The sequence below is a fragment of the Apteryx mantelli genome, chromosome 3 (genome assembly GCF_036417845.1).
Source record: "Apteryx mantelli isolate bAptMan1 chromosome 3, bAptMan1.hap1, whole genome shotgun sequence".
Classification (NCBI taxonomy): domain Eukaryota; kingdom Metazoa; phylum Chordata; class Aves; order Apterygiformes; family Apterygidae; genus Apteryx; species Apteryx mantelli.
Genome location: NC_089980.1, coordinates 38472972 through 38495138, shown reverse-complemented (window position 1 = coordinate 38495138; position 22167 = coordinate 38472972). Strand labels below are relative to the sequence as shown.

Here is a 22167-nt window from a genome sequence, read left to right as displayed (position 1 = left end):
GGCCTGAATTTGATCCAGTATATAAAGTTTTGATGGTTTTCAGGGTTTTTGGGTTTTTTGTTTTTGCAATCAAGAAGGTGACAACAGCATTTCTAATGAACAAAATAAATTTCTTACCTTCAACCCGTGATTCCAAGTGCTTATCCAACTCGGCATCTTTTTTCACTGCCTCATCCGAGACCTTAGGAGCATTTGAAAAACAAACTAGTACAACACTCATGTTATCACGACTTCCCTATATGACAAAGAAAAAAAAAGAAGAATTAGGATCTTTAGCCTTATCTCTCCTTTTCTATCCTTGTTATCAATCACATTTTCATTTGGAACAAGCACAGCACTATCAATTTACCTGGGAAGAAAAAAAAAAACAACTTAGCTATAAAACTGTATTTTGATTAATAAGAATCTCTTACTTATAATGCTAGTTTCAACTAAACTACTGGTTAAAATTAATTTTACTGATTTTACTATATGTTCTTAATCTTAAAGTTTCAATATATTTAATGAACTTGCTATTATATGTCAACTGTTAAAATAACATTAAAAAAACAAGTCATAAATTAAGGAGTCATTTACTGTTACCTTGAGTCTAATTAAAAACCACTCGATGTTGCAAAATGAAATGCAGAATATTTATTCTAGACTACTAGAACAGCTAGCTCTATCTACTAATCCATTTCAGTTTGAGAACATCACATATCATTACAAGTCTGCTCAGACTACACCTGTGTCATACCTAAAACCTTGATGAAAGTACATTGCAAAATATGAAATCATTCAGTATGGCAAAACTGACCTTACAGACTACCATATGCTCAGCAACATCTGCAAACAGCTTTTTCAGGTATTAATTAAAATGCTAATGCTCCACTAGTAAACTCCAATACTACTTCTCTGCCCAAGTTTAGTTTGCAAAATTATAATCCATATCTGAATTTGAAAAAACATTAGTGCTCTTATCCATACTGTCTGATCCTCCTACAAGGAGATCCAGCAGAACCTTAGCTGAAACTCTTGACTTCACCTTGAAAGGTTATTGAAGAGATTAGTGATAATGCAACATTACTGGTTTGAAATTAAGGCGGGGGGAGGGGGGGGAGGAGTTCTGTGAAATTCTCTGTTCTTGCACTAAGTTGGAAATCTTTACAACAATCATTATGTAAATAGAATCTTACCAAACTAACCCAGAAATTTAAGTGTCATTAGTCATTGCATAATTTCTGTGTAAATCTGACCTACTGGAAAATTCTTACCATCCACCACAACAATTCATTCTCCCGAAGAAATGAAGTAGGAGTCTGATGTGAGAAGAATAAATCCCTTCAGAAGTACTTAAAATTTATTCTCAGTATTCTTCCATAGCAAATGTATGGTGATGTCTACCTCACACAGCAGTTAATAAATACTATGTGGTACAATTCACACATGGAGTATAGACGACAACATTCTAATCTTGTCACACACTGCACAAGTCCAGTATCTGATCTTGAGAAACTACACACAAGGTCAGGGCTCAGTTTTACTGAAAGTATACTAGAGTGAAAAACCATCAACAAGGCTGGTCATGTGCTTGGTCAGAAAAGCCACAGCATTTAAACCGATCAAGGTATAGCAGAGGTTGAAATACAACCCTTGTTATTTGGGGGGGGGGGGGGGGGGAATGTTATCCTTCTGTGTTAAAATTCTAAATTTTAATACTTTCTCAAAATGGCATCTTCAGTCTTTAGCATAATGAAGGAACTCGATTAGCACTAGTAGAAGTTGCACTTTTCAGGAAATGCTGGAAATGGTACGCCTATGAAACATTTGCAGATCAACCTGCAATTGCTCCAAATGAACTTAGTTTGAGGAGTGCAAACAAGCTCAGATGTAGTTTTAGTGCTTCTCCACCTGAGCTACAACAATGAGCTGTGGACACCACTTCAGGTGACAGACAAACCATGTCTTGAAGAAGAGATAGTGCAAGCACAGGTTTTACATAAAGAACACAAACACTGCCCAACTTGAAAGAACAAAAAACAAGCAAAAAACCTTGTGTGGAATTTATTAATTTTAAAGAATCTGTATTTGGAAACAAAACCGAGCTGGAATCATTTGCAACTTTGAGAAAATACTAAAACTTTATTTTGGTAATTGCTGTTACCTCTCTAGCCCCAATACGATGTGATGCAGTTTATTCTTCAGCAGGATATACAGTCAAATGGGTACAGAAGCAAGAGGGAAGGAAGAGGGAGAAAGTGTAGAGTAGGCCAGGAACTGCTGTCAACACTGTACCCATCTAAACACTTAGAAGGCAGTTTTAGAACATCTATTTGAGGAAAACAAATACATACCTTATGTAAACAAGTGTCCACTACCCAATTGCACACTTTTTCCAGGTCATCTGATACTTCAAGCCTAGACTTAACAAATTCACAGAGCTCTTCATTGCTCATTACATCCCAGATTCCATCACAAGCCAAGATGATAAATTCATCTTCTTCTGCCCTTAAAATTTCACAAACCTCAGGCTCTGGAGAAACAAGTTGTTCTGTAGGGCCTTTGCCATCAACACATTTGTAGTCATAGTCCCCCAAAGCTCGAGAAACTGCCAATGAACCGTTAACACGCTGAATCATTACACTGCCTCCTGCATTCTGGATTCGCTCTTTCTCCCTTGGGTTGCAAGGTTTGTGATCCTGTGTTGAAAAACAGACTTGTCCATTCCTATAGAGAACAGCACGTGAATCACCACAATTGATAAAGTACATATGCTCAGGAGAAATCATAACTCCCACTGCTGTTGAGCCACTTCTGTCCATCCCATTTCTGAGGTCTGAGAAATTGCGCATATACTCATCAATTTTCAAAAAGCCAGTTCTGATTCCACTCTTGACGTTTTCCACTGAAGGCTCAAGAGCAGATCCAGGTTTTTCTGTTGCCCTAAAGTCTTCATTGTTAGTGATGTGTTCTAGTAAGTGCGTTGAGCAGTAATTTGCAACACGAGATCCCGCATGACCATCATAGACAGCAAAAAAGGACCAGTCCTCTAAGCCATGGGGAATACCTACAACAGCTGTGTGAGCATCTTCCATTTCCACTCTCCATCCCTGCATACTGCTGAGGCCATAACGCAAACCGTTCCCTGCACCATGAGCATTATGTTTTTCAGTTTTTGGTTTATCCAAAAATGCACCCATGTTTATGCAATATTGAATCTGGAAAACAGAAGAAAAAGCTTATTTATAAGCCTACCATTCCATAAGCTTGCTTAGCAATGTTCCAGTTCCATTCTCCTTTCCTTGTGTTGTTTCTTTATAATACATGTTGTAAAGCATGAGGATAATACATTTGTACACATGTCAACAATTACAAGCAGGAAAAGTAATTAATAAATCACATTAATAAAATGTGAACTTAAAGACACTTGTTTACCTGGTGGGTTTTGTTTTGTTTTTAAAAACTACTTCGAGACTACAGCATGCAAAAAGGCTCTCCCTATGAAGGCACAGTAGTTGTCTTCAGTTCTCTGCAGCCCTGCCAATTTTGTCATTCTCTGCAGAAACTTATCCATGCTGGAAAAAGAACATCCATATTAATCCTATTCTTTTTCCAGTTTCATTGTGGTATGAAGAAAAGCTAGTACTCCATAAATAAGTACTGACTGGTCTCATCAGCTTTATATGTACTGTGTCACTTCTGTAATCCTGTAAAGCATGGCAAATTTGACAATAGAGGAAGGTAGACCATCTGCCAAAGGAAAATTTGAGTAGAGCCTTTCCAAGGAAATGCAAGGCAAATCTCACTTTGACCCAAGAAACTTTTCACAAAATTCTATCACAAAGGGACAAGAGTGTAATTTAAAGTTTCTATTTTTACCTTCCTTAAAAGACATTTATATGCTTACATGTGATTTTAGGTTCAAGTTTAAATTACAAGCGATATTAGCTGTCCAAGTAAAAGGAAAGAAAATAATCCACAGAAAATTATAAGTTCTTTAACTCTCAGAGAAGACCTCTTTCAAAATAAATGAGCTTGCAAGAATAATCCATGTTCAAGCTTTAAAGGACCTTTGACTTCCTCTCCTATATTATAGACTAGATTATCCTGTCTAGGCCTGAAAAATTATCTTTCACCCCACAAAATTGGCAGGGAATGTATTCTTTAATCCATGGATCCCAGGGCACTTGACTCTGATGAATTCAGAAACTCAGACACCACAACCTCTGATTATGCTGATAAAGACTGTCCCATAAAATCCAGAGAGCCTGGTTGTGAAAGTGATAGTAACCTTTACCCAACACGAATTTGAGAAGAACTCCGTCATGACTGATCCTGAGTAGCCCCTAGGCCTCCCATGCATGAGCATCCAAGCCTGTAAAGTCAGGATGACCCAAATCTGGTGTAAGAGTTTGTTAGCAGGTCCGCAAAAAAGGTTAAGCACTTTGCTTGCCCCATTCATCACCTCTAAACTCATTTTCAGTATCCATAGCTTGCTTTGTGCTATTTCTTTTCATCTCTCTTGTCAAGGTGATGAGGAAAAGACAAAGGTTTTTTGTTGTTGTTTTGGTTTGGTTCTTTGCACCTCATTGCTGTGGTAACATAAAGACTTTCTTGCAGATAATCCAAACTTCTCATTACCTAATCCAGTGAACTCCATGAAGTGCTGAGGATCCCCACCATTTGACAGAGACTAAGATTTTGCTCACTGGTAATATTTCTTTTGAACCATGTGTACCACTTTTACTTTAATACAGACTTAGACAAAATTTCCCCAAATACTGCAGCAATTCCTTATCCGGTTTACTTTTTAGTCTAGTTTTACTGTACCTCTAATCATAAGTCAGAATACTTTTATTTTCTAGATTTCAAGCAAAATATTCTATATATTCCTAAAAAAAGTCAAAGAAAGGATTTAGTCTTGTTACATTTAAATTGATTTAAATAAGCCACAATCAGGGGAGAAACAGTTAATAGACTGGTGCTAAATCAGCATATATAAACTTTGAGCAAAGAAGGACTTCACACTTCAGAAAGTTGCAGACAAACTGGAGAGAAGACAGAGGAAGCAGCAGCAGAAGTTTAGAAGAAATGGTTACAGAGAGGTTGAAATCATTGCCATAGCACAGAAAAGGCTAGAAAAGCAGAAAAAAATCCAGGATCACAATAATTGTCACTTGTAATAATGTTTTATTTTATTGAAGGTGCAAATTAACTGTCTCCCTACTTTTCCTGAGGTGCATACAGTAAGAAATTGTTTGCTTCATCATGAAGGAGTTTTAAGATATGAAGAACTACTTTGAAATGCAAAGTGGCTAAGCAGAGAAGTTGCCTAGAAAAATTGTGAAATTATTCATTAAGGAAAGGTTACACTTCGCTAAGAATGAACTACGTTTACTTGCATCCTGCCTCCTCCGAAAGCAGGTTACCTGAACTCCTGAGGTTACTTTCAGCCTAATATTCACGTCTACTAATCAAAATCAACCCTGAAATACATAGTTATAGAAGATGTTCTGTAAAAATAAGATGTGCATGATGTAGCTCAAAATAAAAACATAAAGAGGCTACTACTACATACACAAAAACCATTAAAAAGATTCACCAACTGTAGATTCTGCCTGCTCTAGTTTACAGAGCACATTTTTTGTGCATGACTTTAAGCAAACCTGATAAATTAAGAGCCCCATCCACTTATTTCAGCAAACAGCTCTTTCTCCTCTGATGAAGCCTTACTGCCTTGCAAGAATGAAATGGCAAATTTCATTAGCCTAGCAAGAAAGCTTGCATAGGTCCATTTGCAGTCTATTTTAAACCATAATGCCTAAAACCAAGCACATCCAATGGACCGCCTCACAGGGAGAAGGTTACAGCCACAAATGCTCTCATAAATAAATACCAACATAAGAGACTGACTGGGAAATTTAACTCAAAGCCTTAGATGCTAAAATGCCAGCTAATACACCAGTGATTGGGCATGCAAGTCAGTCATGCTGAAACTCATTTCACATGAAAGCGGCCAAACATGCAAATACATCCAAAGGGCAACCCTCCACAACTCTGGACACTTAGAGCGAGCAACTAAGTCGTCAGCCTAAAATCAATAGTAATCACACTGCCTTCGGTGAGGTAGCTTCGCAATCCAGCAGAATACTGGGGACACCCGTTCTGATGGCAGACAGGTATAAGAAAACAAAGTCAACCAGTCCAAAATAATTATAGCAGATCTGGTTAAACTTACGCAGTCAATATTAGAAACCTCTTCTCGTATACCAACTTCCAATAAGAACTAGATCATCAGGAAGATCACCCTAACATCTCATATCAAGCTCTCAGTAGCAAGCATTCTTACAAAAAGTATTTTTGCAGTAACAACTTTATTGTAGGAGCATAAGTTATTTATATCAAGATTATACTACCACACATACTGCATATGCACCCAATGTTTTTGCCATTAAAAAAAGTCTTTAAAGACACCACTGAAAATTTGTTGTGGTACTTGGAAACAGTCTGTTCACAAAAGTAACACACAGGTAACTATCTACTACTACAGTTCTGATTACTTCCCTTAGATTCCAATATTGCAAAAGAATCTGTACACGCACCAACATGCAGGCGACACACTCGCAACACTACAAATATACAGGAAATATTTAACATCAACCTCAAAAACCTTCATCCTTTTGATGCTTTAAAAAATTTATATAGTTTTTGGCATTTTATTTCAGCATTTAGTTTTTAAACAATAGGGATCACTAATTTTCAAGAAGACTGCTTACAAAACAGTCCAATATTAAACATGATTTGCTTCTTATATGAGGGAGTTAAACCAGTCACCAGATTTTGTATTCAAACAGCAGGAATAAACTAACCATAGTCACAGCTTACAGACACATAAATAGAGGACTTCTGCAGTCCATCTTCTACAGAAACTCAGAGTGGAAATTGCACTTCCTGAGGAAGCTTTCTCCATGAAGTCCTCATGCTTAGTCATCCTTTCTGTACAGTACTTCCTTAAGGCAAGCTACAGAAAGGAAAGGATTTCTTGTAAAGAATATCAGTTGTTCCATTACTAGTTACTATATCCCTACGTAGTATGCATCTCATATCTTAAAACAAAGTCAGCTCATGTCTAGTTCAACTGCCTCCCCTATTCCACATTATTACTGGAAGCACAATATCTGCCATTTCATACCACTGAGGTATGAATAGCAAGCAATATCATATCCAAGGTATATAGATCAGTCATTTAATCAAAGAAGCTAGAACACTCCTGAATACATAAGCAAAAGTCTTCCCTGAATTTTTCATAGCACTACAATGAAATTAATCCAAAAACAGTTGTAGATTAACCTCAAAACAACTTATTGATACTTCATGGCACAACACACTATCACCTTTACCTCATACAAATAAACTTCCATTACAATAACAGTATCAGTCATGCTCAAAAATGGATGTAAGATAAGTTCCAGTTTCTCTCTAAACACAAGTAGCCAACAATATAGACTGGGAAAAGAATTGATTTTGAACTCTCCAGCATTTTCTACGCAGGCTGTTTAACAAAGTCCTTACTGGCATTTAGGCGCTCACTGAAATTTTCCCTTGCTAGCTCCGTTGCTTATTTATGATCAAAATGCTACAACAACAACAAAAACCCCGCCTTTCATTACACAAAGCTTTATAATGTAAAAAATTTTCCTTTGAGACGCATTTTAAAATTACCCTGAACTGAATGTTACCAGATCAAACTTAGACTTAAAATCTGGCACAAAACCAAAAGTTATTTTGTTTCTTGTAAAAATTTAAGCCAATGTTTAGCCAAATAAGCCCTGAAACCTACCTCCTGGATATGATTACTATTACTGATCATGTTTGAATACTCATGCTAAGATTTTATTTCTAGAGAGTTCTGTAAAAGCAATTACATCTTCCCTCACACAAGACCACATGGGGAAGACTCAGATCTGAAAAAAGTTTTTGCTCAAGAACTGGAGTCTAGGCTAGCTAAACTATCAAGAGTCCTAATTTTGGCTGTTTTAACTGGTAAGGACACATACGCTAACAAGAAGCGCAACCTTACTTCTCCTTCCTTATACCACTATCTAGGATTTTGATTTTAAAGCCTCAGTTCTGCTATGCTTTCATCGAAGTAGAAAACTAGACTTCTAATATGATAGACCATTTCACTTAAGTTATATTGCACATAATCAACAGCTGTCCCAGATAAGTACCATCTCAACAACAGCCAGTTTTCAGGAACTGAGACAGTGTCTACAATATTACACTGAAACAACCGATCCTCTTACCTGTAGCACAATAGTGATGACACTAGTCTCTCTGAACTCAAATAGCTGGGATGCATAAAGATCTAATGGCCTTTGATTCAAGCATTACTAACATTATATTACAGAACCAATTTTATCCTTTAATAGACTGTCACATCATGCAACTTCATGTTCTTTTTTTAATACAGGAAAAGCACCTGGCTATATGAAATCAGCTAAGAAATCCCAGAGTTCAAGTAGCTCTTATGCTTGTGTATTATGCTATGTTCCTTATACAAGACTTCAAATTATCTGTTCTGAAGAACCCCTAAGAGATATGTGGAATAAAACAGCATTAATCAGATTCCAGGTTTAGACAGATTTTCTTTAACAATCAGCCAGAAGCTCAGATTTTGCATGGACAATAAATTCCACAGCATGGTACAATTTCCCCCTATAGTTTGGCTATGAGATACTACCATACTTTTTGATCACTCACCTATTTGAGAACTTTGTGCATACATAATAGTTCTTTTCCTAATAAAAGCCAACCGCGTACTGGGTTGTATCACCACAGAGATGCACTGTTGCCTCATGTTGACTTGCTGTCCATCAGGACCCCTGGTCCTTCTCCTGCAAAGTTGCTTTCTAAACAGCAATCATCCAGCCTGTATTGAGGCATGAGCTTATCCTGTCCCAAGCACAGGACTTGGTTGAGCTTTGAGTTACATCAATCCATTTCTTCTGGTGTGTCTACCCTAAGGTCTACCCTTTAGTTTATCAACCACTCATTCCAACACAGCAGCAAAAGTTCTATGGGTGAATTCTGTTCCACTGTCCAGGTTCTTAATGAAGACTTCATTATGCTTCCTCTTCAACATTCAAACACCTCTCACCATTTCTTGAAAGACTTGAAGGCAATAAGCCCTGAATATCTCTGCAGAGCAAGGTTCAATCTCGAGAGAAAATGTGGCCAGTAGAAGAACAGGTGAAAGTGTCCACTTCCAGCTAGTAACTCAGTCATTGTGGCTTCACTCAATACATGTAAGCTTTGAAGTTCAGTACCCCTTCAGCCAGGGAGAATTTATTGCCAAAACTCTGAATTTTTATAAAATTTAATTATTAATACCTGAGTTTGAGAAAACAATTTCAGTTCCTTCTTGGAAAGATATTTATCTCGCATAAAATTATTAGCTGAAGTTTTGGAAATCTGGAAGATTATGTCTACTGTAATTCCTAAAGCTTCCTTGAGAACAGAGAAGTTCTAATCTAACCTAAATTCTAATCTGTGCTCCAGGGGCTATTCTTCAAAACAATATATATTACTCAGACCAAGGATGGAAATCAAGGATTCTCTTCTTCCAATAGTTTTCCCATCTGTGGGGAAATCAATCTCATATCACCTGGTAAGTGCCTGTAATCATCAGCAGTAACCTTTGGAAGGCCTTTAGAAGAAAATATTGGTCTTTTCTCCTTTGGCAAAGGAGGAGACTGAATCTGAGCAGTAGCTCTAGCTACCACTCTACTGTATAGACTTCATCTTTAGTTTTAAATCAACAGCTAAGCCATTTCCAAGACACTACAGGGCTGCGAGTCTTTAACAAACACAAACATCCCTCTACTGCGGCAAGAAATTAACTCAAACCTTACTTCTCTTAAGTCCTAACATCACACTCTGATGTTTCCTACCTGATGCAAATCTTGCGTGAGGAACTTCTCATATAAAGGGAAGAAAGGCAATAATTCAGACCTAGAAAACCAGAGTCATTCACCCTTTTGCAGTGTGGAAGCATAAAGACAAAAACCACATTAAATATTGGTTCAAGCAAGTTTAAGTTGATATGCTATATACATGTAACAGTTTTATTAAATTCTCATCCTCTGACACTTAAGCAAAATTCAGGATCAGTATCAGAGATCATTTTCCCAGTAGCTACATGCTCAAGATTTTTTGCATTATATCAGATGTGTTAAATGGTCTTGAAATCAGATATGTAGGTTTGTTATTTTGTTTCTTTTGAACAGAAGATCAAACACAGCTTTTCTCCAAGTTCTGCTTATAAAATGGTAAACAGAGTTCTTACTCAGTTACAGAACATCCCCAGTGAGCTTACTTTCCACTGTATCAAAGAGGAAACGGACAGTTATTTTAAATGAAAAGCATGCTCTTTTCCTTACAGATTCAGGTTTAACAAGCAGAAATAATACTTACTTGCTGGTTGTCCTAAATAAGGCAAAAAAACCTTAATTAACTTATAACATCTAAAAGCCATATAAAAGTTGCAGCAGACACCATTAAATAACTTTCAGATGACTTGTCAGTTCCAAAGGCAGTATTATAACTGTACTAATACCTTGATGGCCACAAGTCCCAAGAGAGGCACTAATCTATCTTTTCATGTAATCAGAATGGTCCAGCATCAATCTTTTATGCTTAGGTCATAAAGTGTACTGCTAAATATCTCCTCCTCAGAGGGATTCACTCAACAGGCCAGTCATTTTTAATAAGTCAGTGCTGTGGAAGAGAAACAGTGCCAGAGTTTCCTGTTACAAAACACATGTCCTCCTGCTATAAAAAAGAATGACGTTTCAGAGATCTTTAGTATCTAGTACAGCATTTTCTAAGTGACAAACAAATGGTCAAAGTATCCGTACCAAACAATTTCAAAGTTTATTGAAAGTGAAGAAAATGACTTTTCAGGCTTAAATAAAAAGTTTAGACTTGGCCTTGGATTTAAAGTAAAAAGCTCCTCTGTGTGTATGTCTCTGTATATAGAGCATGTATGTATGCATACACACACTACACATGCTATATATGTATAGATATACATTATATATAGTTTTAACATTCATAAGAAAGATTCATTGCATCCCTCAATATACACAAAAATTACAGAATAAGTGTATTGTAAATAAATACAAGATTACATTAATTAAGTAAAACCAGGTTCATTTGATAAGTGAAACCAGATTAAGCAAGCTTTAAAGACCTTTGTTTACAGAAAACTTTGGATCTTTTTTGAATCACAGAATCGCAGCATGGTTGAGGTTGGAAGGGACCTTTGGAGATCATCTAGTCCAACCCCCCTGTTCAACCAGGGTCACCTAGAGCACGTTGCCCAGTATGGTGTCCAGACAGTTTTTGAATATCTCTAAGGATGGAGATGCCACCACCTCTCTGGGCAATGTGTTCCAGTGCTCAGTCACCCTCACAGTAAAGAAGTTTTTTCCTTATATTCAGACAGAACTTCCTGTGTTACAGTTTGTGCTCATTGCCTCTTGTCCTGTCACTAGGCACCACTGAGAAGAATCTGACTCCATCTTCTTTACTCTCTCCCATCAGATATTTATACACACTGATAAAATTCCCCCCGTCCCCTCCCAAGCCTTCTCTTCTCCAGGCTGAACAGCCCCAGCTCTCCCAGCCTCTCCTCATATGAGAGATGCTTCAGTGCCTTAACCAGCTTTGTGGCCATTTGCTGGACCGCTCCAGTAAATCCATGTCTTTCCTGTACTGGGGAGCCCAGAGCTGGACCCAGTACTCCAGATGTGGCCTCACCAGGGCTGAGTGAAGGGGAAGGATCAACTCCCTCAACTTGCCGCCAATACTCTGCCTAACAGAGCCCAAGATACCATTGGCCTTCTTTGCTGCAAGGGCACATTGTTGACTCATGGTCAACTTCTTGTCCACCAGGACCCCCAGGGTCTTCTGCACAGAGCTGCTTTTCAGTTGGTCAGTCCCCAGCCTGTACTGGTGCATGGAAAACTGCATAGACTTTACTGACTTTAAAAATGCTAGCACTATATAAATTTACTTTAGGCAAATAGTCACTGAATTTTTGAGCAAAGGCTCTATTTGAGAAAGTTTGGCTGTAACAGCTACTCTAACTTCAACTAGTACAACATAACCACAAAGTACTGACAAAGTCAAATAGCAAGTATGGGAATTTGAGAATGAGATCCGAGTATTTCCTTTTGGTTTAAAAATAAGCTACAAGAAAGGATAGTGATAGATTAGCATTTATGTTTACTTACAATGCTTTTTGCGGGGGGTAGGGGGAGTGTTTTTTCTTTGTTTGTTTTAAATAATCTGTGGCCATGCAGCAGCTTTGTAGTCACCATTAGGAAGGCTCTCAGTGATACAGCTGACCAATACAGCTGTATCACTTTTCTGATACACAGAAACCAATAAGTATCAAGATGAGCCTTTAGCATAGAACCTACAATCAAGAACTTTTCTTGACAGCATCACATGAAGGAAGCATAACAGGCTTTTAAGCCAGGCACTCCAGAATTTTGCAAGTTATCCCCATAACCAGGTAGGACACATGACCAGGACCAACAGTTGTAACTTTGAGATGAATTTGGGCATCTCTATTGCTACAAAGAATAGTGTAATAGTGTTAAAAAACATAAAAAACAAACCTAGCTTTAAACTAGCAAGTTAAGCAGGAGATAAACAAGATTTGAGAATATGCTGCAGCTACTTTAATTGGTGTGGAGGTACAAAACAATCACAGGCTTAACTTAAGATTGCGGATTCTCACCCTTTTTCAACATCAGTAGCAACACCCGAAAATATTATCACTTTTGCTTTGCCTCAACTACTCACCACTACACTGTACCAGCAACTGTTTTTTCCTCTCAGAACTGCTGGCTGAGATGTTTTTGCTATTACTCTTTAGAACGTTCCATTGAAGAGGAGTAAGATTAGCTTTAACACTTTCAAACTTTGCTGTTTTGACTGCAGTGAGTTTAGAAGTAAGCAGCTAAGCCAGCAGATCCAAGAGGGCAGTGATATCAAGAGCCAGATTTAGCACCACAGCCCTTTTTGCTTTTTTACTGTTAACATCAGAAAACATGCATGTTTGTGGTCTAACTGGTAAGCTTTGGATGGCTTGCTCCATTGAAAGTTGTGAGTCTAACAGTACTGTGGAGCAGATTATGGATCTCTGTCATCAGAAATATTTCACAGAAGCACTGTGTTTTAGCATTTGAGGTACATTAAGAGTTGGATACATATACTTAAGTCACTGACAAAATACGAGAATACAGTTAAGGGCAGAAGGTGACTGAATATTCTCAATCCCAAATCAAGTACTAGGACACAAGGAAGTTATGTTTACTGTTATTTAAAACAAAACAAAAAAAACCCTAAGTGTGAAGTTAAAAACACCCACAAATCTTAATTTGCCTCAATGGTGGTCATGTCATAAGGGGAAAAGGATTAGTATCTCTACAGGTCACTTTCACAGCATTTGGCATCTCAAAGAAAAGATCAATTTAAATTATGTTCTATACTATGCAGTCTTGTAACTATTGAGCATCTAAGTTCAAGGGCTGATACTAAATTAAACTGCACCAAAAATTAAGAAGTGTGTGCAAGTAACTTAAAAAACATCAAATATGCACTCATAAAGTGAATATATTTATCAAGCAAAACTAAAAATATTTCAAAGTTTGTCTTTTCAGAGGTTCACTTCATATTCTGCTTTCTTGTAACCTTATTACTGAAAAGTAGGTTAAACTATGCAACTGCAGACCTTCAAGCTCAGCTTATATAATGGTCTCTCATGGATGAGTTGCATGCTTTTATGCTGTGGCGTCTTATTCTCCTGGAATGCAGTTTGGTAGGTGCAAAGTTAGAGATCAACTCAGACATATAGGATGAAATCCACAGAAAACTTGAAAGCGGACTCTGAATCTGGCTTTGCAACCACAGCAAATAGTACAAAGACATCACTCAGATCAATGCATTTTGCAGCCACCAAACCTTTATCCGTACATGTGCTTCACCCTAAGATAAGTTGCAGAAGTCAAATTCACAGTTTTGTGACCATGTGCAAACTTAAAAAAAAGATGTAATGCTCTTCGTAGCACATAATTCTGTTTGCCATTGTGACTTCTAACATTCAGCAGCTCTTAGGTTATATGGGCACCACAGCTAGGAACTTGCTAAAGAAGATGAAAGCAGATGTCACTCACAGTGGGAAATACTCTAAAGTAGACAACTTCTTCACTGAATTTCAGGCATCTTAATTTGTCACGTAACAACTTCAGTTTTTCTTTATTAGATTTTCTCCAAATACTATGAAGCCTGGGAAACACAGTCAACTTGGTTATATGTGAGCAGTTTATCTGAGTTACAGATTAACCATACAAAAAAGATGTATAAATACCCAAGCTGGTTCACCAAGTACAACAGCAAAGCAAACAGGCTATTGCTTCTAGCACCTTCATGGCTCCAGAAGCACAGTAACTGCATGGGAACAGAGTGAAGGCTAAAGTCTGTAAGAGCCAAGCTAGAGGCATGTGAGTCAGTATTCATGCCCTTGCACCACTTTCCTGAAATACGAGTCTGGTGCACAGGCACCTTATTGATTAGGTCTACTTAGTTAAATCAGATATTAACACTTCAGGCCTATCAGCTCTGCAGTCACTTTTTGTCCTTAACAGGGACTCTGCAACCAGGTGTGGTTTTACTGTATTATATCAGCCATAGGATTGCACTGTACTCTTATTTCTCCCTACTGCCCATACTATGGCAAGTCTGCTATGGAGATTTATATGCACACAGTATTAACTGAAATTCCTTTTCTTTGTATCAGCTCATACTTCCCATAGCCAATAGGCATGTTCTCATTTCTTTACCTGGCTATTCAAAACAGAGATACATGTGTGGCACTTGGATACCAGAAAGCATTGACCTAATACAAAAACAATCCCTAAGTAAAATTCATATTTATTTCTTTGCAGAATCATTTTTTCCTGCTCTAAATTTAATAAAAGAGCAGCCATTTTTTTTGAGGTAAATTTAGTTTATCCCTTTCCAATCATCAATTTAACTACCAGCAGCCAGGTTTGACCAGTATTAAAAGAAACAGCACATAAGCTTTTGAAAAAAAGAGAGCCAGTGTTTAGCCAATACACACTTTGTATTAAAGTTGAAGAATTTATTTTATTCTTCATTAGCATGAAGCAGTATGTCACTAAATACTATTTCTCTACCCTAAATCAGACATTTAGGACAAATTCTTTCCTTATCCTTTTCAACTTTGTTTAATAAAAATTTCGGATGTATTTTTGTGAGAACAAGGCAGCAATGAATGGTTAGCTCAATACTATCAATAAGTTGTTCCTAAACAGGTATGAAAGACCAGAATAAGTGATCTCCAGCAGGTCTGCAGAACCACAGCAGAAAATTGCCATTTATTTACTTAATTGAGGGCTAACTTGTTGATTCTCACACACGCACACACACAAACCTGAGGAAATGTGACACAAGGGTTAGGGTAGATGAATGCTAGAGGTACCTTGCAACATAAAGTAGTCTATGCCTTGCACACCATGAGAAGAGTTTTGCCTTTTTTTGCCTAGGATGGAACACACTACTCACTTAACTGTTACAGCAATGCAACTGACACATAAAAATTTGATCAAGACAACAAAAACAAAAAACACATTTGTACCTTTCTTCCACTGCAGCAACAAGAGAATTCAAGCCATCTTCCTGGCACAAACCTGTTACTGACCTATATATCATCCCGCCTAAGAATAAGACATATTACACCACTCAATATCAATATTCCAGACTGGTCCTGCCACTAACAATGATTATAGCCTAAAGCAAGCAAATCTTACTGTCAAGTAAGATACCAAAAGGTGAAATTAAGACTAAAACACTAATCACAATTCTGCTGATTCAGCATATATTCATAAAATCACTTTATTGCAATCTTCAAACACATACTCCCCATTTAAAAACAGGGAGTAAATTATTCAGAAACATACAAAATAAAGCATGCAGCCTTTGATAAGTATTTGCGGGGGAGGGGGGGCGGGGGGGTTATTTAGTTTTGTAACATCAAATTCATCAGTCTTTAACAATCAGAAAAATAATGTAGATTTTTAGCTCCCCACATGCAGTCGAGAACAGTCACCCAGTAGTGGGAGAAGAGTTATCTCCTTCGCTTCCCTTCATCAGATAAAGTTATGATAGAAAGCAAGCAGCTGAAACATTCAACATTGACCTGGAAGAAGACACCAACCTTTCCCCTTGAAAAGGTCATTCAAAAGTTGAAGCTATAGCAGACTTATAACAAATATTAAGAGATTTTCTGTTATTGATTTAAAAGGTAACTTTAGCAGTACTGCTGCTAGTAGCTCATTTAAGGAAACACAAACCTTGAGGGGAAAAGAACCACGCACATAGACAGTAAGCTGATCTCAGCGTATGGTGTCAAAAAGCTTCAAGAATTTTACTGACTGACACTACGCAGTCTTTTGTTTGAGAAAATATCTTCCTCAAAATCTGGGACAAAACACACTTGCATTTTGAAAAAATTACAGTTTTTCCATTTTTTTTTTAAACAGTGCTTTCCACAGAAAGAGAGAGGAGTTATAGTTTAAGTCACATTTCCTCCCTACAGAAAACAAGATTATGCAAGATTCAAATGCATTTAAAGAAAGAAAAAAAAACCTCACACATATGCTTTATCCGATGTATTTTTAAACTTACATTAAATTCTTAGTCAAATGCAAATATATAATTATAAAACAGTCAAAGTACAATTGATTATACCATCCCATAAACTTCTAAGGGGGAGAATTTGTTCTTACCTGTAGCCGCAACCCCGTCAAGGTTCTAGTTCAGTGCTGAAAAGGTTAGTTTACATTCCTGCTGCCAAGAAGCACATAAAAGAACAACTTGCAAAACCTTGAGATAACAGTACAGGCCACAACATCTGCTTTATTTTGGTGTTTCCTAGAAAGAAACAAAGAAAGTGGTTAGCTACTCTGGATGGTATACAACAGATTTGTACACCAGTTTTTTCAGGAATGCATCTTTTCCCTAAACAGAAGTGCTTGAACTACCATTAAACCTGGATGTCAGAACCCCTCCAGCACATGCTCTAATCAGCACATTAAAGATTCATGCTAGGAGAGGAAAAAAAAAACAAATAAATAAAAATCCCATTTCATTCAGCAACACAGACTAGCATCTCAAAAACCATCTAGCCCATACCTGGCATTCAAGTCCCTAAATTTAATTAGGGAAGGAATAGCCTTTGCATGCCTGCTGACATAAGAGAGCCATTCTCCCAATTTTATTAACCTGCTTATATGACAGAGTACGCTCAGTGTGACCGACAAGACTGAAATCCAAGTGCAGTGTGTATGATTTGTAAGCTCTTTGAAATTGTCTTGTACATATGTACAAGATCATTAAGCTTCAGTTATAAAAAGCATTTCAGCTCCTCAAAAATAAGCATCACTATACATCTTTAAAGCAGTTTCTAAAAATTAATAATAAATTCAGCTTAAAATATAAAAGTAGCCAATAACTAGCAATACAAACGTGCACATCTACAAAAACATCTAGGCATCTAAATCCCATTGTTTTGAACAGGACACAAACGCCCAAATTCCTTCATGGATCAGAGACTACATATTTAATCTTATAAACCACCGCATCTCACAAAAGTTACCATGACAGTACACTGGTAGAAGGAACCATCACAGGAAGAATTCTGGATAACAGCCAGCTTTGTCTGGGACACGAGGAAAATACAAGCCTTTTGGTAAGACTGACGATTTTAAGTGTGCTGTGATTAGAGCACGTATTCCAAAAGCCTAGTGAGCTCTCACAAGTGGAATAAGGAATAAAGGGGACATACTACAGACCTTGACTCTAAGGCCACTGACTGGAGAATGGAGCTATGACCACATTTCATTACGGCTTGACTCTTCAGAACACCAACTGCTGTTTTGAACCACGAAATTGTGTCTATGTTTTCTGGATTCTCATAAGCAAGAAGTTTCTTGAAAGAAGGAATACTTTTCTACTGTTTGAAGAATCTTAAGGCTTCTTGAGTTTTATACAAGTAGAGCCAGATTGCTGCAAGCCCTATATTTTCCCCAAGATTCTCTCCCATCTGACACCAAACCATAAGGATGGTTTAAGCCATTAAACTAAGCCAGAAAAAGTAAATTATTTCCTGCCAGTTTAGCTCTCTGAACCAGCTTAGGAACCATAGGACCAGACAAGTGCCAATGCCAGAAATGCACAGCCAGCAGCTGCTGCTGATTTAGATTTGCTCAGAATATTGTGAAACTATACCTTAAGCAGTATCCACTCAATCATTAATGAACTCTAAAGATTTTTCTTCCAAAGAACTAAACAGCACATCAGCAGTAAACTCAAAGCAGCTCTCAAGCCAGACTCTAAATAGTTGTATTGGTCTGTTAAAATCCCTCTCAAAAAAGTTAAGTTGTTCATCAGTTTAAAAAAAATAATAATAAGAAGAAGTTGTTTCCATATCCGAGAACTTCAGGAGAAAAAAAAGAAAAAAAAACAAAAAGATCCAATTCACAGAGTTGCAGAAAATAGCGTAACTCCCTTTTCTTGAGTACATCAGAGATTAGGGCATGCAAACAGAATTAGAGACCAGAATTCAACTCTTCTCAAACAGCACCTCTGACCTTCAGATGATCCCCTTAACCACCAGGCTACAGCGTGCTCGCAGGATGAAGTGCTCAAGAGCCTCAGTTCTTTTGATGCTACTCCAGTAGCATTTAGAAGCTGCTGACTTACAAAAGCAGACCGGAAGACAAACATTACACTTCCCAGAAGCAACAGGCTTGACCCCTCCCAAATTCTTCTGCTCTACAGAATAGGCAAGAACATTCATTAGAAAACAGTGACTTTTAGCCTGGTGGCAGGTTGCTTTCTTTAGGGTAGATTCAAAGATAGAAACTTTAGGCTAGGAGCATCTTACCTCAAAATATGCTCCTATTCACATAAGTTCTGTCTACCCCAGTTCTCAGAAGTGAGAAATATGGGTATTAAGTGTTTCAAAAGACAGAAACATCTTAAGAGATACACTCCACACCAAACACTCCACACCAAATACTGCACAAAAGGGGGGCATTACTCCTACTTACATCTGCACAGTAGCAACTCTTACCTCCCCAAATAAGTTGCACTTTTTTCCATATCAAAGACGGGATTCATGAACCAGCTTCAGGATAACAATCTATTCTTCCCATCCCCCAGTAACTTGGGTGCAGGAAATGTTCACACACACAAATGAAGTGGTTTTATCTAGATTGCCTATCATAAATTAGATCACAAGTATAAAACTGAATGCTTCCTGTTTAAGGCTTAACAGAATTACAAAAACGCATTAAGCATTTTATTCAGGCTCCTTAAGTGTTTGGTGTATCTAAACACTTAATATTTAAGTAGGACTGAGCTATTTCAGTCAACTTTCATTGATTTTGCTACTAAGATACCAGTACCCTACAACTGAATAGTTTTTAATTGAGCATAACTGAAACATGCCTTGGCTAATAAAGAATTTGAATTTTACCATGTTTACATTACAGGCATACCTCATTTTATTGCGCTTTGCAGATACTGTGCTTTTGGTTTTTTTGTTGTTGTGTTTGGGGTTTTTTAAACACACAAATTGAAGGTTTGTGGCAACCCTGTGTCAAGCAAGTCTATCAGCACCATTTTTCCAATAGCACACGCTCACTTTGTGTCTCTGCGTCACATTTTGGTAATTCTTGCAATATTTCAAACTTTTTCATTATTACTATATCTGTTAAGGTGATCTGTGATCAGTGATCTTGGATGTTTCTATTGTAATTGTTTTGGGGTGCCATGAAACGCACCCATGTAAGACAGCAAACTTAATCAATAAATGTTGTGCGTGTTCTGCCTGCTCCAGCAACCAGCTGTTCCCCCGTCTCTCTCCCTCTCCTCGGGCCTCCCTATTCCCTGAGACACAACAATATTGAAATTAGGCCAGTTAATAACCCTGCAATGGCCTCTAAGTGTTCAAGCGAAAGGAAGAGTCGCACGTCTCTCACTTGAAATCAACAGCTAGAAGTGATTCAGCTTAGTGAGGAAGGCATGCCGAAAGCAGAGACAGGCCAAAAGCCAGGTCTCTTGCGCCAAGCAGGTAGCCAAGCTGTGAATGCAAATGAAAAGGTCTTGAAGGAAATTCAAAGTGCTACTCCAGTGAACACATGCATGATAAGAAAGCAAAACAGCCTTACAGCTGATATGGAGAAAGTTTTAGCGGTCTGGATAGAAGATCAGACCAGCCACAACATTCCCTTAAGCCAAAGCCTCATCCAGAGCAAGGCCCTAACTCTCTTCAGTTCTGGGAAGGCTGAGAGAGGGGAGGAAGCTGCAGAAGAAAAGTGTGAAGCTAGCAGACGTTGGTTCATGAGGTTTCAGGAAAGAAGCTGTCTCCATAACATCAAAGGGCAAGGTGAAGCAGCAAGTGCTGATGCAAAAGCTGCAGCAAGTTATCCAGAAGATCTAGCTAGGAGAATTGATGAAGGTGACTATGCTAAACAACAGATTTTCAAGGTAGACAAAACAGCCTTCTGTTGGAAGAAGATGCCACCTAGGACTTTCATAGCTAGAGAGGAGAAGTCAATGCCTGGCTTCAAAGCTTCAAAGGACAGGCTGACTCTCTTGTTTGGGGCTAATGCAGCTAGTGACTTGAAGTTGAAGCCAATGCTCACTTACCATGCCGAAAATCCTAAGGCCCTTAAGAATTGTGCTCAATCTACTCTGCCTGTGCTCTATAAATGGAACAACAAAGCCTGGATAACAACACAACTGTTTACAACATGGTTTACTGAATATTTTAAGCTCACTGTTGAGACCTACTGCTCAGAAAAAAAAAGATTCTTTTCAAAACATTACTGCTTATTGACAAGGCATCTGGTCACCCAAGAGCTCCGATGAAGATGTACAACAAGATTCATGTCATTTTCATGCCTGCTAACACAACATCCATTCTGCAGCCCATGGATCAAGGAGTCATTTCAACCTTCAAGTCTTACTATTTAAGAAATACATTTCGTAAGGCTAGAGCTGCCGCATATAGTGATTCCTCTGATGGATCCGGGCAAAGTAAATAGAAATCCTTCTGGAAAGGATTCACTATTCTAGATGCCATTAAGAACATTCCTGATTCATGGGAGGAGGTCAAAATATCAACACTCACAGGAGTCTGGAAGAAGTTGATTCCAGCCCTCCTGGAGAACTTTGAGGGCTTCAAGACTTCAGTGGAGGAAGTAACTGCAGATGTGGTGGAAGTAGCAAGAGAACTAGAATGGGAAGTGGAGCCTGAAGATGGGACTGAATTGCTGCAATCTTCTGATAAACCTTTGACAGATGAGGAGTTGCTTCTTAGGGATGAAGAAAGAAAGTGGCTTCTTGAGATGGAATCTACTCCTGGTGAAGATACTGTGAACATTGTTGAAATGACAACAAAGGATTTAGAATATTACATACACTGAGTTGATAAAGCAGCAGCAGGGTTGGAGAGGATTGACTCCAATTTTGAAAGAAATTCTCTTGTGGGTAAAATGCTATCAAACAGCATTGCATGCTACAGAGAAATCTTTCCTGAAAGGAAGAGTCAATCAATGGGGCAAACTTCACTGCCATCTTATTTTAAGAAATTGACACAGCCACCCCAACCTTCAGCAACCACCACCCTGGTCAGTCAGCAGTCATCAACATCGAGGCAAGACCCTCCATCAGCAAAAAGATTACGAGTGACGGAAGGCTCAGATGATGGTTAGCACTTTTTGGCAATAAAGTATTTTTTAACTGAGGTATGTACATTGTTTTTTTTTTGACATAATGCTATTGCACACTTAATAGACTACAGTATAGTGTAAACATAACTTTTATATGCACTGAGAAACCAAAAAATTCATGTGACTTGCTTTATTGTGATATTCACTTTATTGCGGTGGTCTGGAACCGAACCCACAGTATCTCCAAGGTATGCTTGTATTTCCTTTTAAAGGGAAAGGCTACACTGCCAAAGCCATTCTAAGTAAATCACTGCTAAAGAATGAAAACTAATATTCAATAGTAAGCATATTT

At 37.9% G+C, this 22167-nt stretch overlaps 1 protein-coding gene across 2 annotated transcripts in view; it reads right to left on the bottom strand.

Moving 5' to 3' along the window:
* Window positions 1–22167, bottom strand: part of PPM1B (protein phosphatase, Mg2+/Mn2+ dependent 1B) — a 76580-nt gene that overhangs the window by 27642 nt on the left and 26771 nt on the right. For both annotated transcript variants that reach the window (XM_067293155.1, XM_067293154.1), the window contains exons 2-4: window positions 16863–17007; window positions 2334–3197; window positions 118–235 (exon numbers count right to left, since the gene is read on the bottom strand). In XM_067293155.1, the coding sequence (XP_067149256.1) occupies window positions 118–235; window positions 2334–3179 (964 nt within the window). In that variant the 5' untranslated portion in view covers window positions 3180–3197; window positions 16863–17007. The remainder of the gene's footprint in view (window positions 1–117; window positions 236–2333; window positions 3198–16862; window positions 17008–22167) is intronic.